At 35.9% G+C, this 17,100-nt stretch overlaps 1 protein-coding gene across 6 annotated transcripts in view; it reads left to right on the forward strand.

Moving 5' to 3' along the window:
• SLC16A7 (solute carrier family 16 member 7) overlaps positions 1–17,100 on the forward strand; it is a 221,492-nt gene that overhangs the window by 129,067 nt on the left and 75,325 nt on the right. For 5 of the 6 annotated variants that reach the window (XM_066258875.1, XM_066258874.1, XM_066258872.1 and 2 more), the window contains 2 exons: positions 5,761–5,876; positions 10,480–10,726. The exons of the other annotated variant lie outside the window; for it this stretch is intronic. In XM_066258875.1, the coding sequence (XP_066114972.1) occupies positions 10,510–10,726 (217 nt within the window). In that variant the 5' untranslated portion in view covers positions 5,761–5,876; positions 10,480–10,509. The remainder of the gene's footprint in view (positions 1–5,760; positions 5,877–10,479; positions 10,727–17,100) is intronic. 6 annotated transcript variants of the gene reach the window in all.

Consider the following 17,100-nt stretch of genomic DNA (forward strand, 5'->3'; position numbering starts at 1 on the left):
TATACTAAAAATGATCAGTAGGTTATAAAACCAGTTGTTAAATTATTTGAATTTCACTACTCAATCCAGCAATCTTGGGCTCAAGCCAAAGACTTTGGGCTTTAAGCCAGTGACTTTTGGGTTCAAAGCAGTGACAAGGAGATCATGTCTATGATGCCACACTCAAGCCAATGACCCCACACACAAGCTGGTGAGCCCACACTCAAGCTGGTAACCTCATGTTTTCAAACCTGGGTATTCAGCATCTTGGGTTGACACTCTATGAACAGCACTACCACTGATCAGGCCGTTATTTTTTTAAGGAACATATTAATTCCTTTAGGTGAAAACATATGCCACTTTATAGGAAGGATTTAAGAACAAATTGTACCTTATTGCCTGATTTGTGGTGGGGCAGTGTATTAAGTGTTGACCTAGAATGCTTAGGTCACTGGTTCAAAATCCTGGGCTTGCCTGGTCTTCCCCCTTTTCTCTCTCTTACTCTTTCCCCTCTCTAAAATATTTAAAATTTTTTGCTTTATCTATAGGCTATCTAGAAGATTTTATAGTGAAGCTGATAGTCTCGTAACAACTATTGATTTAATTTGGGACTAGATTGCTGAGTACATTATTTCTAGATTGCATTTTTTATTTTTTTTTATTTTTTTTTAAATAATTTTATGTTTTTAATGGATGACATCACTAAATCAGGATACATATATTCAAAGATAACAAGTCCAGGGTATCTTGTCGTTCAATCATGTTGCATACCCATCACCCAAAGTCAGATTGTCCTCCATCACCCTCTATCTTGTTCTCTCTGTGCCCCTCCCCCCCGTAACCACCATACCCTTATCAATGTCTCTTAGTTTCACTTTTATGTCCCACCTACGTATGGAATAATGCAGTTCCTGGTTTTTTCCGATTTACTTATTTCGCTTCGTATCATGTTATCAAGATCCCACCTTTTTGCTGTAAATGTTCTGATGTCATCATTTCTTATGGCTGAGTAGTATTCCATAGTGTATATGTGCCACATCTTCTTTATCCAGTCATCTATTGATGGGCTTTTTGGTTGTTTCCATGTCCTGGCCACTGTGAACAATGCTGCAATAAACATGGGGCTGCATGTGTCTTTATGTATCAATGTTTCTGAGTTTTGGGGGTATATACCCAGTAGAGGGATTGCTGGGTCATAAGGTAGTTCTAGATTGCATTTTTAAACAAACTTTGGTGAGGGTTCATATAATTGATATATCCTGATTTAGATTAGGGAAATTGAAGAAATAATTATTTATTAAACATGTAAAGAAACATTTGATATTTTGTACAACTGAATAAGAAGGATTCTTGAATATAATATCTGAACCTCATTATTGACCATTGCTAATAATTTTATTACTTCTTTATTCTACATCTTCTTCTCTATAAAGTAATCAACCCCTATTGATTTCTAGACAATAAGGCAAAGTTCTTGGTTGTCAGCATATCCAGCCACATAAGTTTTTGAAAAACACTTTGTGAGTATTCAGAACAAGCTACTCCAACATATGCCTCTGTGATATACAGATGACTTTGAGCTAAAGGCAATCTTAGTCATAGGCTCAAGAGAAACTTTTGCCCCTTCCTCTAACAACTAAGAAGAACTTGAATTGGTGAATTGGAAGCCTTTCTTATAATAAGAGATTGCCAGAAATAACTTCTTTTAATTTATCTGTAGAGCAGGACCAACTTCTATTTACTAAAGCTCTGCTCTTATCATCCTGCACTGACACTTGGAAGCGCCTAAGACTCATTACCCCATCCTTAGCTCAGACTGTCTTACTTCCCTCAGTCCCTCTTCTTGTTTCTGAACATCTCATGCCTGTGGGGTCTCTGACTCTCTCAGGTAAGTGGGGTTCCCATACATATGTATGTATTAAATTTTGTTATTTTCTCCTGTTAATTTGTCTCATGTCTTTTTGATTATTAGACCAGCTAGAAAAAACTTTGAGGGTAGAAGAAAATGTGTCCCTCCCCCACAACTTGAAATAGCCAAGTGTTTTCAGTAGCCATCAAGTCACCCTTTTGTTTACAACAGTGGTAGTCAACCTGGTCCCTACCACCCCCTAGTGGACGTTCCAGCTTTCATGGTGGGTGGTAGCAGAGCAACCAAAGTATAAATAAAAAGATAGATTTAACTATAATAAGTTGTTTTATAAAGATTTATTCTGCCAAACTTAGCAAAAATCCGACATAAAGTACTTGGTAAGCAATTATTATTATATGCTTTAACTTGCTGTAACTCTGCTTTATAAATTTTATAAAGTAAAGTTACTTCCCTACTTTATAAATCACCATTACTGTGGAACCAGTGGGTGGTTAGAAAATTTTACTACTAACAGATACAAAAGTGGGCAGTAGGTATAAAAAGGTTGACTACTCCTGATTTACAAAAATGATATGTTATAGTCTATACACTCAAAAACATTATAAAAAGACAGATATAAATAAGCTGAAACAATGATGACTTGGAAGGATAGTTGGGCTTTAGAATTCCAAAGAACAAATATTTGAATTCTGACGAACAAGACAGGCAAGGTTACATGCAGGTATTGAATTTGAAAATTCATCATGGAAAAACTGAAAGACTAACATTTGTAAACAAAGAGCAGCCTCCAAGATGGTGTGTTAAAGTGGAATGAGTAACAATGGGCCTGACAGAAAGATAATTGTCATGATACCCATTTTATCACTTACTGGACATTACACTTTGGAAAAATCATTTCACACCTCTAATTCTTTATCCTTTCATATATAAATGTGATTTTAAAAAAATACACTTTCTCTTAGTACAGGCGATTATGATAATTCATTGCATCTTTAGAAAAAAATTGAGCACTCTAAAGCATCTTTTTCAATGCACTTTGTTATGAGTAAAATCTACCATAAAGCATGAGTTATGTGTGAATTGCAAATAAACCAAATTTGCTGATACCATTGTCCAGCTCCTAGCTACAGTAATTAACACTGCTTTTTTAAGGGACAGTAAGCCTTATGCCTACTTGAACATTAGGAAGCAGATTCCAAAATACTTATTTACCCAAATTATGTGACAGCCTTCCCACTTGCTTTAAGGATTATTGGTCTCCTACTCTTTAGTCAAACACATCTTCCTTTTATTTCTAATCTAAAGGCCAATATATACATGGTATAGCTATATCTGCATAAATGTATATAAAATTACATTATCCATCAATGTAGAGAAGGGATGTAAAATATTTTATTACTGCCATATCTACCAAGCAAAAGATTCCTGGGTTATTGGCCAGTTTGTCAAAAAAATAAAAGCCCTGGATATGACTTGGTCTTTCTGGAAGCAAATAGACCGGGTAGGTTAAGGTACTGTGAAAATTGTGTAGAAATGGTGAGCGCTTAGAACGTGGACATGCCAGGATCTCTGTTATTATGGTCCTTGTGTGGGTCTGCATAAACCATAATGATAATTAAGCATAGAATGTCAGGGCAGAGTCCAATTTTCAAGAACACCTTAGGCTTTCCTCTGAAGCTTTGCCCTGAACACAAGCAGCTCTCTCTGGCAGAGGAAACTGAGAGAAAATGTAGTTCCTCAAAATATAAAAAAGCATTTTCTATTTCTGGATGGGTTGTTTCCTTGTGACAAGATGAAGCTGCCATTTTTTAATTATCTGGCTGAAGAAAGTCAAAGGATTCCAAGGATGTGAGTGAGCCTCTACTCTTTTCTTTCACCCTGAGCCTAGAAGACGCATTCTTAACAAAACCTAAAACTTTAACTTTAGCTTTATTTCTCAGATTTATCTATGCCTTTCTAATCGTTACCAATCTTCATTCTGGTCCTTACCCTTAGTTTCTCATTGACTTGGCTACTAAACCCAGACTTTTCTCACCCTCATACAAATCTCATCTTACCTGGTGACCGCATTGTTTTCACTCAGCACTTTTAGGATAGGTGCCCTAGATGCAAGGCATGTAACTGGTTACTTTATAGAAACAGTTGATTTTTTCTTGGCTTCAATCTAAGCAAAAGAACGCTTGGCCAGAACCAAATAAACTCATATGTACTAGCTGCTGTATACTCATCAGCAGACTAAAGATGAAATAAAGACATTTGAGCCCAGGCCAGTTGGCTCAGTGGTAGAGTGTCGGCCTGGCGTGCAGAAGTCCTGGGTTCGATTCCCAGCCAGGGCACACAGGAGAAGCGCCCATCTGCTTCTCCACCCCTCCCCCTCTCCTTCCTCTCTGTCTCTCTCTTCCCCTCCAGCAGCGAGGCTCCATTGGAGCAAAGATGGCCCGGGCGCTGAGGATGGCTCCTTGGCCTCTGCCCCAGGCACTGGAGTGGTTCTGGTCGCAACAGAGCGACGCCCCGGAGGGGCAGAGCGTTGCCCCCTGGTGGGCGTGCCGGGTGGATCCCGGTCGGGTGCATGCGGGAGTCTGTCTGACTCTCTCTTCCATTTCCAGCTTCAGAAAAATACAAAAAAAGAAAAGGAAAAAAAAGACATTTGATATATTAGGGAGATTCAGCAGGTTCATCTATCAACCAGAGTTGCTTAGGAAGTGTGAATTTAAAATTAGAAGGCTTTTCTTTTTAAGTGAGAGGGGGGAAGATAGTGAGAAAGATTCCCACATGCCCCCCACCCAAATTTCACCCGGCAACCCCTGTCTGGGGGCAGTGCTCAAATCAGTGATCCACTAGCTGCAGTAGGTGAAGAGAAAGAGAAAGGGGAGTGGGAGGGGGAGAAAAGCAGATGATCACTTCTCATGTGTGCCTTCACTAGGAATTGAACCCAGGACTTCCATATGCTGGGCTGAGCTCTATCATTCAGTCCATTGTCTGGGCTCAGAAGATTCTTTTTTTTTTTTTTTTTTTTTTGTATTTTTCTGAATTGAGAAGCAGAGAGGCAGAGAGACAGACTCTCACATGTGTCTGACTGGGATCCACCCGGCATGCCCACGAGGGGGCGATGCTCTGCCCATCTGGGGCATCGCTTGGTTGCAACCAGAACCATTTGAGTGCCTGATGCACAGAGGCCATGGAGCCATCCTCAGCGCCCAGGCCTGCTCTGCTCCAATGGAGCCTTGGCTGCAGGAGTGGAAAAGAGAGACAGAGAGAAAGTAGAGGGGGAAGGGTGGAGAAGCAAATGGGTGCTTCTCCTGTGTGCCCTGGCCAGGAATCAAACCTGGGACTTTCACACACTGGGCTGACACTCTATCACTGAGCTAGCCAGCCAGGGCCCCAGAAGATTCTTAAAATACTTTTTTTTTCTCTGACCTAGACTGTCTCATTGTAAGACATGTATATTGTTGATAGTATTTCTAATAAATTTCTTTTAAACTTTCTAATTACCTATTTCCTATCTAAAGTATTATATAGCTGAACTATTTTTTCTCTTTAGTGAATACAATGGGTATTTTATTTAACTAAATTATACTCAATGAATGATAATAAATATGCTTCTCATAATGATAGGTATGTAATCCACTGTTATCTATTGTTTAAAAAACTAATTCTTAATTATATATATATTTTTTTCTCTTGCACATTTTATCATTTTGCTCATGCCTTAGTAATCCTTTCAATGGCTTGACAAAACAATATAAATATAAATACATGTGTATATGTAGTTATATATGTTATATACTATATTCAGTTTTGCTAATTATTAAACTATGGTCATAATTTACTGGGTAAGTTATAGCTAGTGGTTTCAATGAGGCTTGTGGAACTCAATTATACATGTAACCCTTGCTTTTCTATTTATTTAGATAATCCCGAGTGTTTCCTACCTCTCTTCCTCTGTGTTGCTTTTAATTGTCGTACTTTGAGGAATAGTGACTGTGCTTAACAATTCCACTTATAAACCAAAGAAGTCTGTCAACAGGTAAAATTATATTTTAACTCTGTTTTTCTTGATTAATCTTACAAATAAATGCCATAAGTTGTATAAAATATTACAGAATTTTGCACAAGAAAATAATATGAGGCCAATGAGTATATAGGATTTAGATTTTGATTATTAGTCAAATCAAGAGTTTATAATAAAGAATAGATGACAATCTCAAAAGTTGAATTTTTCAAGCATTAATTGGTTTTGGGTTCACTTGACAATGGTTTATTTAAGAGATCATAAGATTTCAATTTATGTGGAAGAAACAAAAAAAGTAGGAGATAAGAAAGTATGAAGAGGAATATGAGCAGTGACTTGTACTTTAGAATATGATTAAAACCAAAGAAATATGTTGAAAATAGAGAACAAAAGATCATATGAGGGGAGCCTCTGGTTATGACAATCTTACAATGTTTCAAGTTTATGATGCTCAGTCCTATAAAGACCTTAAAAAAAAATTGAGCCCTGGCCGGTTGGCTCAGCGGTAGAGCGTCGGCCTAGCGTGCGGAGGACCCGGGTTCGATTCCCGGCCAGGGCACACGGGAGAAGTGCCCATTTGCTTCTCCACCCCTCCGCGGTGCTTTCCCTCTCTGTCTCTCTCTTCCCCTCCCGCAGCCAAGGCTCCATTGGAGCAGAGATGGCCCGGGCACTGGGGATGGCTCTGTGGCCTCTGCCCCAGGCACTAGAGTGGCTCTGGTCGCAACATGGCGACGCCCAGGATGGGCAGAGCATCGCCCCCTGGTGGGCAGAGCGTCCCCCTGGTGGGCGTGCCGGGTGGATCCCGGTCGGGCGCATGCGGGAGTCTGTCTGACTGTCTCTCCGTTTCCAGCTTCAGAAAAATGGAAAAAAAAAAAAAAATTGAGACAAGTGCCATGGCTTACACCATTAACTTCATACTTACAAACTATATGGGCAAACTAGTTTTGTTGCATGTGGTAGAAGAATATGCAATATTCTTTCTCTGTGAAAAATGAAAAACATGTTTTCATATTCTAGATTAAGATTTTACAACTGTATTAGGATAGGTAAGTGTCCCACACTTAGGCTAACGTGTGTTTTGACTTACAACAAAATTTGAGTTATATCACTGTTGTAGGAATGAAATTGTCATAACCCGAGGCCCTGTACTAAGATATGGTGAATTATGAAAAAAAAAAAATCCTACAGTAAAAAAAGAAGATTGAAGAGAAGAAATAGCTCAGTCATATAATACTTTTTTAAAAGACCCCTTCACCATTCTGAGCCTAGATTTCTGTGTGTAAAATAAAAATCTCAACATCAATCTAACTCATTAGTAAATTTAATATTAATATTGATAACAATTAAATATTAGTAAATTTTAGTATTCACATTGATATAGTTACTTAAAATAAAGATTTAACATTATTTTAAAAATCTTAGTTATGACTTTTGAAATGACTAAAAAGTAAATTACAAATCATCATTTGCATTTTAAGTGTTTACCATAGCAAATGTGATAAAAGCCACAATTATTTAAACTCATGAATTAATAATGAAACTTTTTTTTCTTTATACAACAGGAAAATTGCAGAGTGGGGACTTTAAATCTCATAATTGGTTTCTTTTATACTCTGCTAATAAAACAATAAGTAGGTGCCCATATAAATTGGTATCTTTGGTATTTCCTCAGTATTCTTCCAGGTTTTAAAAAAAGATATTTTTGAGCAAAAAGAAAGTTAACTGCTTTAAAATATACTAACAAATTTTAATAATATATATACTCAGATTCTTTAAACAACTTTTAAAGACTGCTGTTTTCAGCACATTTAACTAATATATATAATCTCTCTCATTTTTTCCTTTTTTTCCTAAGTATTATATTCTGTAAAAGATATTTCAGTGCTTATGTTGTAAAGCTACCATGATGGGTGAAATAATAACCAACAAAAAGCCGAACTTCAAATTAAATATATAGATAATTTTGATTATTTCCAAAAAAGCAAAAATTATTACAAAAGCAGATTCTAAATATACTAAAGCCATACAGATATTTTCATGTCATCAACATGTATCAATTAGCATGTCAGGACAGAGAAACAAAAGAAAAATAAACAAATGGGTCTATATTGAACTAAAAAGTTTTGCACAGCAAAGGAAACCATCACAAAATGAAAAAGATAACCCAGTGAATAGAACATATTTGCCAATCCATCTGATAAAGGGTTAATTTCCTAAAGTTATAAAGATCTTATAAACTTAACATCAAGAAAACAAACAATACAATTTAAAAATGGGCTAAGGACCTAAATAGACACTGCTCCAAAGAGCAGATGGCCCATAGACAGATGAAAGGATTCTCAACATCACTGATCATCAGAGAAATACAAACTAAAACCACAATGAGATATCACTTCACAGTTGTCTGTCATCAGTAAATTAACAGACAAGTGTTGGTGAAGATTTGGAGAAAAGGGAACACTTGTGCACTGTTGGTAGGAATGCAGATTAGTGCTGCCACTGTGGAAAGCAGTATGGAGTTACCTCAGAAAATTTTAACTGTAACTGCCCCATGACCCAGCTATTCCACTTCTGGAAATTTATTCAAATGAACCTGAAACATAGTTCGAAAGAATATATGCACCCCTATCTATGTTCATTGCAGCATTACTTACCATAGCCAAGATTTGAATATCAGTAGATGAGTGGATAAAAAAGCTGTGGCACTTTTACATAATGGAGTACTACTCAGCCTTACAAAAGAAGGAAATCTTACCCTTTTGTGACAGCATGGATGGAACTGAAGAGTAAAATACGAAGTGAAATAAGCCAGTTAGAGAAAGACAAGTACGATATGATTTCATTCATATGTTTAATCTAATGAACAAAATGAACTAAAAAGCAAAATAGAGACAAGCTCATAGACAAATAGCAGGGTGATAACTTTTGGCAGGGACAAGGATTGGCTGGTAGAGGGGACTGAACAAGACAAAAAAGAAAAAGAAAAAACTTACACAGAAAACAAGGTGGTGATTGTTGAGGACAGAGAGGTTGAGGGAAGGTGCAGGATGGGAGATAAATGTTGATGGATAGAGGTTTGACTTGGGGTGGTGAACACACAATACAGTGTACAAATAATATTGTAGAATTGTGCACCTAAAAACCTGTATAATTTTGTTAACCAGTGTCACCCGAATAAATTCTATAAAAATGATAAATAAATAAATAAATGTAGATCAGGACAAATAAATGGTGATTATGTACTGGTAGTCCTAGTCAGAGCAATTACACACACACAAAAAAAATCAAAGACATGCAAATTGGAGTGGAAGAACTAAAATTGTCTCTCTTTGCAGATGACATGAACTAATACTATAGAAACCCTAAAAACTTCATCAAAACCTATTGGAACTAATCAGTGAATTTACTAAAATTTCAAAATGCAAAGAAACATTGATGTTAGGGAACAAAGACTTTTTTTTTCTTCTTTTCCAAGTGAGAGGAGGGAAATAGAGACAGACTGCCATATGTGCCCCTACCAGGATCCATCTGTCTGGGGCAGATGCTCTGCCCATCTGGGGCCATGCTTGCAACATAGCTATTTTTAGCACCTGGCACAAAAGCTCTATGGAGCCATCCTCAGCTCTCAGGGCTGAACCAATTGAGCCATGGCAGTGGGAGGAGGAGAGAAAGAGAGAAAGAGAAAGAATGTCTGGGGAGGGGTAAAGAAGCAGATTGTCACTTCTCCTATGTGTCCTGATTGTGAATCGAACCTGGAACATCCACATGCTGGGCCAGTGATCTACCACTGAGTCAACTGGCTAAGGCCAAGATGTTTTTAATTTAACACCAATTATATGAAATTTTATGACCAATGCTTCCACAGAAGAGTGGATGTTCTATACCATAAAGCCAGCAGTTATGTGTTCTAGGCATATCCAAAAATGCGGTAAATTCTTTTAATAAACAATAACATACCATCCATTTAACTGAGAGAATTTCATTGCTACAAAAACAATACATAAAATATATCATTTAAGAAATGATAGGAGGCAATACCAGTTTTGGAGGTGCATTAAAATTGAATTAGATTGTTAGAACAATACAGTTCCTAAACTTACAGGTTAAGGAAACAGATCTGAGCTAAAATATGTTGAAGTACTCTCACTTATTAAAAGTGAAATTCTAAAATATGTCTACCTTTTTATTCTTTATAATTCTTCAAATTTAATAAATTGTTCCTTTTAAAATTTGTGTAAAAATGTAAACATTTTGAATTAAAATATATTCTAAGTGAGAACTCCCTTTTCCGTATAATTAGAAATCAGACTGAGAGAGCTTTTATTGTTTTGCCTATTGCTTCAATGCAGATCTGAAATCTTAACTTCTCTTTGAGTAATTTTTACGTTCATAAACAAAATAAATGCTTTCAAGTTCTAGCATATAACAGTCAATGTGACTTACATTATTTCATTTGTTTGGTAAATTTTCTGATGACTGAGCATTACAGTATTAAAAATATTCATGAAAAACTATATAGTTGTAGTTATAACTAGAAAATACTATGTTAGTGACTATCAAGAGTGAAATATAAAGAAGAAAATGTGGTTTAAACCCCTATTTCATTATTTTAATATAGGTTACCTGAATTTCAGACAGAAGAGCAGAAATGCCAACACCTGCAAATGTCCAGCCACTATCTCCACCTCCTGATGGAGGATGGGGCTGGGTAGTGGTGGGAGCATCTTTTATCTCCATTGGATTTTCATATGCATTCCCCAAAGCCATCACAGTATTCTTCAAAGAGATTCAGCAAATATTCAATACTACTTACAGTGAAATAGCATGGATCTCATCCATTATGCTGGCTGTTATGTATGCAGGAGGTAAGGTTCTTTGGATTAAATACAATTCTGGATTAAGAAAACAATTCCTCCACAACCATAATGTTTTAAATGTAGTGTTTGGTATATTTAAGCCCTGTTTTCATATTATAGTCACTTAAATCAACTAAAAAATAATTAGAACTAAATGTTTTAATAATTTTAGTGATTCAGTATCTTAAACTATTCATATCATTCTAAGCCTTACTAGAGTATGTGTTGAAGTGAGGATTTCTTTGTATAAACTAAGATTTACTAAATTTTGGAACTTCTAAGGTAGGCACCTTTACATTTAATTTGGAATAAAATCTTTACTATGGTGTTAATATCATTTCTTACTGTTGCTACAGTTAGTAGAAATGCTTTCTTCTGAATAAGAAGGAAACTCAAGTTGTTGACAGTCCATAAACCTAAGAAGTACTTTACCTTGAAGGCTTAAGCCCTAAGGAAGGAGTGTTATCATGTACCTTTTGTGTCCATTCAGGTTGTGTGTGACTGAAAGACTTTCTTATCTCTGTAGTATTCATTAAATATAACACTTTAAAATTTAAGTGGTTGCCTGACAATTATCTGGTTACATTTCATGTTCAAATGAGGGGTGATTCTTGAGGATAATGAATAAATTAAAGTATCTTATCAATTCTGAGGGTTAAAAATTATATATGTATATATAAATGAATTGAATTTTTATGTCACTTATCTTCTTTAAATCAATTTCAACAGCAGACCAGACTGTCTTATGGATTTTTTTAAAGTTATTACTTAAAATCTTTAGATTTGAGTTTTCATTTTTCAACTGCATATGTGACTTTAAGGGACAGGTATAAACTCAGAATGTTAGTGCTTAAAGTTCTCATACACACCATGTAGTGCAATTTCTTACTCTCCATGTGAGGATACTATGACTCATAATGATGGAACTATGTCAGTATTAATAATATTTAACATTCGTTAGTATTAACTTTCAGCTAAGGCCTTTCTAAATGGGTGCTATATGCCATATGAACTAATCCTCTTAATAATAGATGAAGTTAGTATCCTCTTCTCTCCATTCTAAAGCTGAGGACATAGAGAGAAAAAACAATTTTTTCAAGTCAAACAGGTCATTAGTGGCAGATGGAAATCAAGATTCCAAACATTTCACCACTCTGCTCTCCTGCCTTTCTCTTATCTCCTTCTTTACCGGCAGGAAATGACAGCGCTAGATCCAAGCTAGGCTTTCTACAGACCCAATTTAGGTGCCTCACCCACCAAGGTCATTTGTTTAGTGACATAATAATTATTCTTTAAGATATTGTCCATTGTACATGAAAGTAAAAATCCAATCCTTCAATAATACTGGATGTGTTTTATACTTTCTGTGTCAGCCATTTTACATTAATTCAGTATACATCTTTCTTATTCTTTGATTAGGTTAAATTGATGCATTTTTGTTTCACTAACCAAAAGTATCTTTAAAATGCTATTTGGGTATGTCAATGAAAAATTCTGCTTCTAAAACGTTTTCTGAGATTCTCCCTCGGACAGTCGCTTTAAGGCTTGTAACTTATTTCCGATGATTGTAAAAATAGCAAATATTGTGCTTTGTGTTTTCCTTCTTTAGCCCATGGGGTCAGGCATTCTTTAATAATCATTTGTTACAGCAACACACAATCATCTTGTCCTCAGCTCCATGTTAAAATATGTAGTTATTTTCCTTCTTTAATACAACTGAAACAAATTTCTTTAATGAATTAATATGTCTATTGAATTTGAAATTCAGGTCATAGAAACCTGAATTTATCATTTTCTGTTGAATAGATAGTGGACAAGCTCATAAACAAGACCAAAACTTGTGTAACTTTTTAATTAAGTTAATTCTTTTTTATTATTATTATTTATTCATTTGAGAGAGAGAGAAGGGGGAAAGGAGCAGGAGGCATCAACTCCCATATGTGCCCTGACCAGGCAAGCCCAGGGTTTCGAACCGGCGACCTCAGCATTTCCAGGTTGACACTTTATCCACTGCGCCACCACAGGTCAGGCTTAATTAAGTTAATTCTTAATCGACTTTATTAGGTTTAAGCTAACAACCTCAAAGTCACAGTGCTGTAAGCAATACAAGTTTATTTTGCTCAAGCAATACATACTTAAGCAGTGTTTCATCCAGTGGCTCTGCCATTAATTAAGGCCTTATAGTGTCTCAAATCTGTTCCATCCATCTGGACAGAGGATGAGTGCAAACAACATGGAAGATAAGTGGGATATTTTAGGAGCCAGATCTAGAAGGAAAAAATGTCATTTCTGAACACATTCCATTGCTTACAATTCTTATACCTCCTTACGTAGAGGCAGGAGCTGGGGTTTCCTGAAATTGCAAGATTCCTAGGGGAAGAAATAAAAAGAGATAGTGTTCAGTGAGTCTTAGACAGAGCTCAATATTGCAATAATCATTCCCCATTAGTAAAAGCAGATTATGTTTACAGACTTGTTATAGTCATATGACAGTTTTAATTTTTTGGCTATATCTAAAAGGAAGCATAGATTTCTCAAACCATCAAATCTCAGTATCAATTTATGAGTAAATACCTATATTTATCATTGAATAAATATTTTTATTTTATTTATACTCTTTTCTATTTTTAATACATTCAGTATGAATGTTAAAAAGCACAAAGGAGAACTTTTTTGAAGTTTATCAAGAAAATGGTAGTTTGGTTAAAAAGTTATCAATTTGAAATAAACTATCTAACATTTAGGTTAATAGATGAATAAAATATGTCATTAGAGATTAACAAGTATTTTGTATCTGGTTGTTTGAAGAAAATGCCAGACAATTCTTAGTGCAAAGTAATTGATGGTAATATTTAGGTGAGATCCAAGTAAGCAGTTGGAGTATTTTTAGAGTCCTTAGTCATTGGGTCATAGATATTTTGTATGTTATTCCTGGTCTTGGAGAAAAGCCAGGAATTTCAGAAATTCTGCTACCCTTTAGTTTTTCCTTTAAAAATGAAAAATCAATTCCAGGCCCACTACTTACTGGATAAAAATACTCCTGCCTGCCATGTCCACTTGAATGGAGACCTCATACACTTACATGGTTTATTGGAAATAACATACCTGTCTTTTTTTAATAATTAATTTTTAATGTTTTTACAAAAAATCATTGTCACATTTAAAACTGTAATTTTACTATGAAAACAATTTCTCCTCTGTGGATGCAGATTTTTTTTCCAGAATCGTAACTATGTAGAACAAAAAGTTTAATAGATTCAGTTAACCTAAGACAGAAATATTTGTCCTGTTTCTAAAGTGGAAATGTTTTTCAAGTGTGGTACACAGATTTTCTGCTTCTGAATCATAGGTTGCTTGTTAAAAATGAATAGTCCTGAGTCTTATCCCAAATCACCTTTTGTCAGAATTTCTGTTGGTTAAGTCTGGAAACTTGTATTTCAACAAGCATTTCTGAAAACCACTTCACTTCTTGTATAACATAGGGGTTCACTGTTGTAGAAGAAAATCAACATCTGATTTAAAAATATTTAAATTTTTCTTTAATATTTAAAAGATATCTATTTATAGAGGCCTTTTAGATTGATGATTGTAAAGTAAACTCAAAGACCATAAAGTGAAATGACGACGTATAGTTTACTGTAAAGTATGAATCTCTCTAGCAAGTAACTGAAATACCCTGTTCAACATAATGCTAATTATATTAGCTTAGAGAACATCTAAGATCTGACACACTCATTAGGGCTTAGCATTCAACCTATTAATCACCACAGTGGGGTCACTGGGTAAAATGGAGTGTGTTCAGAGGCCTGGCCTATAATGTCAGGGCTGGTGTTTCTTGTAGTAATTAGTTGGCATCTGGGCCTGGTAGCAAGGTATTATCTTCCCTTCTGATGTCTGAATTAAAAATGAAATTAATAAAAGTTATGCGGGAAGGATGGGAAAGAATGCAAATTATATTTATTCCTTACTTCATCCTTAGAATAATGACATTAAATTATAGAACCCATCTGCTGGTCCATATGGTCTCCTGGATTTCTAACGAATTTCAGCAATAGGTCAAGCAGAGGGGTCACCCCATTAATAAAGCACTAAGTAGAGGTAGAAAACATTAAAATTTAAACTTTCCACATTGTTTTAGAAGAACATGAAGATTTATTTTGTAAACAGTGATTACAAAATAGATCCTTTCCCTACAGAGGGCTGACAATCCAGTCCAAATAATTTTGGATTACTAAAAAGTGTTATTTTCAGCAGAAAAAATAATTAAGAAACTTTTATTGAAATCCTTTATTCAATGTGTGCTTTAGGTAGTGAACATGCTACTTACTAACTTATTTTAATAAAAACCTACTTATTTTATGACCAGGCAAAAATATTTTTTCTGGTTTTGGGCTTAAAATTTCTTAAAAATATATTATGGTTTCCCTACACATATTTATGCAGATGTGTTTTAGTGGCAAATGACAGATATCTGATTCAAAGCCTGTAAGGTCTAAACCAAAATGTTCCTGCATACAAATTAGGGAGCAGCAGAGGCACCAGTGCCCTCCAGGTTGATCCACCCTAGTACTTCTCTTTGTTCTTCACATTGCTCCTGCTCCTCTCTCTTCGGCTTTTTTCAGTAGGGTAACTTGATTTATTTTGCTATCTTCCCCCTTACACAGGGAAGATGATTACTAGCATCGCAGTCTCATGTTTCAGCCCCAAATGTGACATGAAAGAGACTGGCCCTCTTCCCTAAGTTACAATTTGGCAAATTCTAGGGCGAATTGCTAGGGTCTGACCTATTTTGCATCTTCCCTTGCAAGCAGTGGATGGAGGAGAGGCAGACACAGGCAGCCGGGATGGAACTGTTTTGGTTTGGGAAGGAACAGTTCCCAAGAGAAGGACACTGTTTCCAGAGGAAGGAAGAGACAAAACAAGTACTCACTGCTCTACTTTGTAAAAAATAAATTAATGGAGGATTTCCCAAGAATAGGATGATGCATTAACTTTTTTACTAATCACTTCTGGGTAACTGCACTTAGCTAACTTCTCTATAGCAAAGTAGCTAGCTAGGTATACATCAAAATGCATATGCTATATTTAGAAACTGAATCACTTAATGAAACATAGTGCTTAATAATCATTCAAAGAACTCAATTGCACCTTGCAAGAGTTGGTTTTTTGAGTGCAGCTCGGATATGGAAATTCCTGGGATGTGAGGAGGCTTTATTAGCAGTTTACTAGTCCAATGAGAGGCAGAAGAGCTTTGTCATTAAAATAATGAGCTCCAGAATAGCATACGAAATGTGGATTCTGCTACTCTATTGTTTGGGCCACCTGTTTGACCTTAGATTTTAAGTTTCCCCATCTGTGAAATCACACACAAAATAACATAGATAGGCATACGTACATGTGGTATTGTTGGGCAGGGTAGTTGTCAGGAATTAGAATATCAAATTTTAATGTATATGAAGTACTGAGTTTCATGCTTAGAAATTTTTAGTGTATAACTTATGATAGTTGATCCTGTTGCTATTGTTGATCTCAGCATTAACCATTATAAAATGAAACCACAGATTGGGTACAAGGAAGATAATAAGTCTGGGTAGAGTAACCTATGCCAATAGGATTTGGAAACAAAGAGCAAAATAAGAAATAAATAGGCCAATAACTAATTATAAAATAAATTCTATGGCCTTTACTCATAGTTTCTGAGACATTTCCTTTATGCCTTCTATGATTCAGGTGATAGAGTTGACATTGCTCATTCTTTTGGGGCCATTGTAAACCTTTAAAAAATCTTCTTATGTTTAGGGGATTCCCAACCTTTCTGACTTCCCAGGTAAAAAGCCAGAAATTCACTTTCTTGGAATTCCTTACACCTAGGGCACCCAGGAACCACTGGCCCAGTGAAGCAAGGTCTGGTTTGATTTAGAAACTACTGATGTGCAGAAACAGATGCCTCAAGAAATGCATTCAGATGAGGTGGTTACGGACAATCCATGATCCTAAAGCAGCACAAAAGTGGTGTCAGTGTTTGGAATTATGGGATTTGTTGTAAAGGTTGTGGGATTATGTGGCCATTAGTGGCTGCAACGCTATTCTTACTAGAGCAATGCATTTTATAATGCAATATGGGCAATACTATAGACTGAATTGTACTCACCCCTCACCCTCCCACCACCAGTTCATATGTTGAAACCCTAACTTCTAATGTCATTCATTGTATTTTGACATAGGGCTTTTAAGAGATGATTAAGGTCAAAAGAGGTCAGCAGAGTAGGATTCTACTCCAATAGGACTGGGAACCTTATTAGAAGAGAAAGAGAGAGATGTCTCTTTTCATGCCATACACCAAAGAAGGGCATAACAAAAAGGCAGATAGTTTGCAAACCAGG

Source organism: Saccopteryx bilineata, chromosome 2 (assembly GCF_036850765.1).
Source record: "Saccopteryx bilineata isolate mSacBil1 chromosome 2, mSacBil1_pri_phased_curated, whole genome shotgun sequence".
Taxonomy (NCBI): Eukaryota; Metazoa; Chordata; class Mammalia; order Chiroptera; family Emballonuridae; genus Saccopteryx; species Saccopteryx bilineata.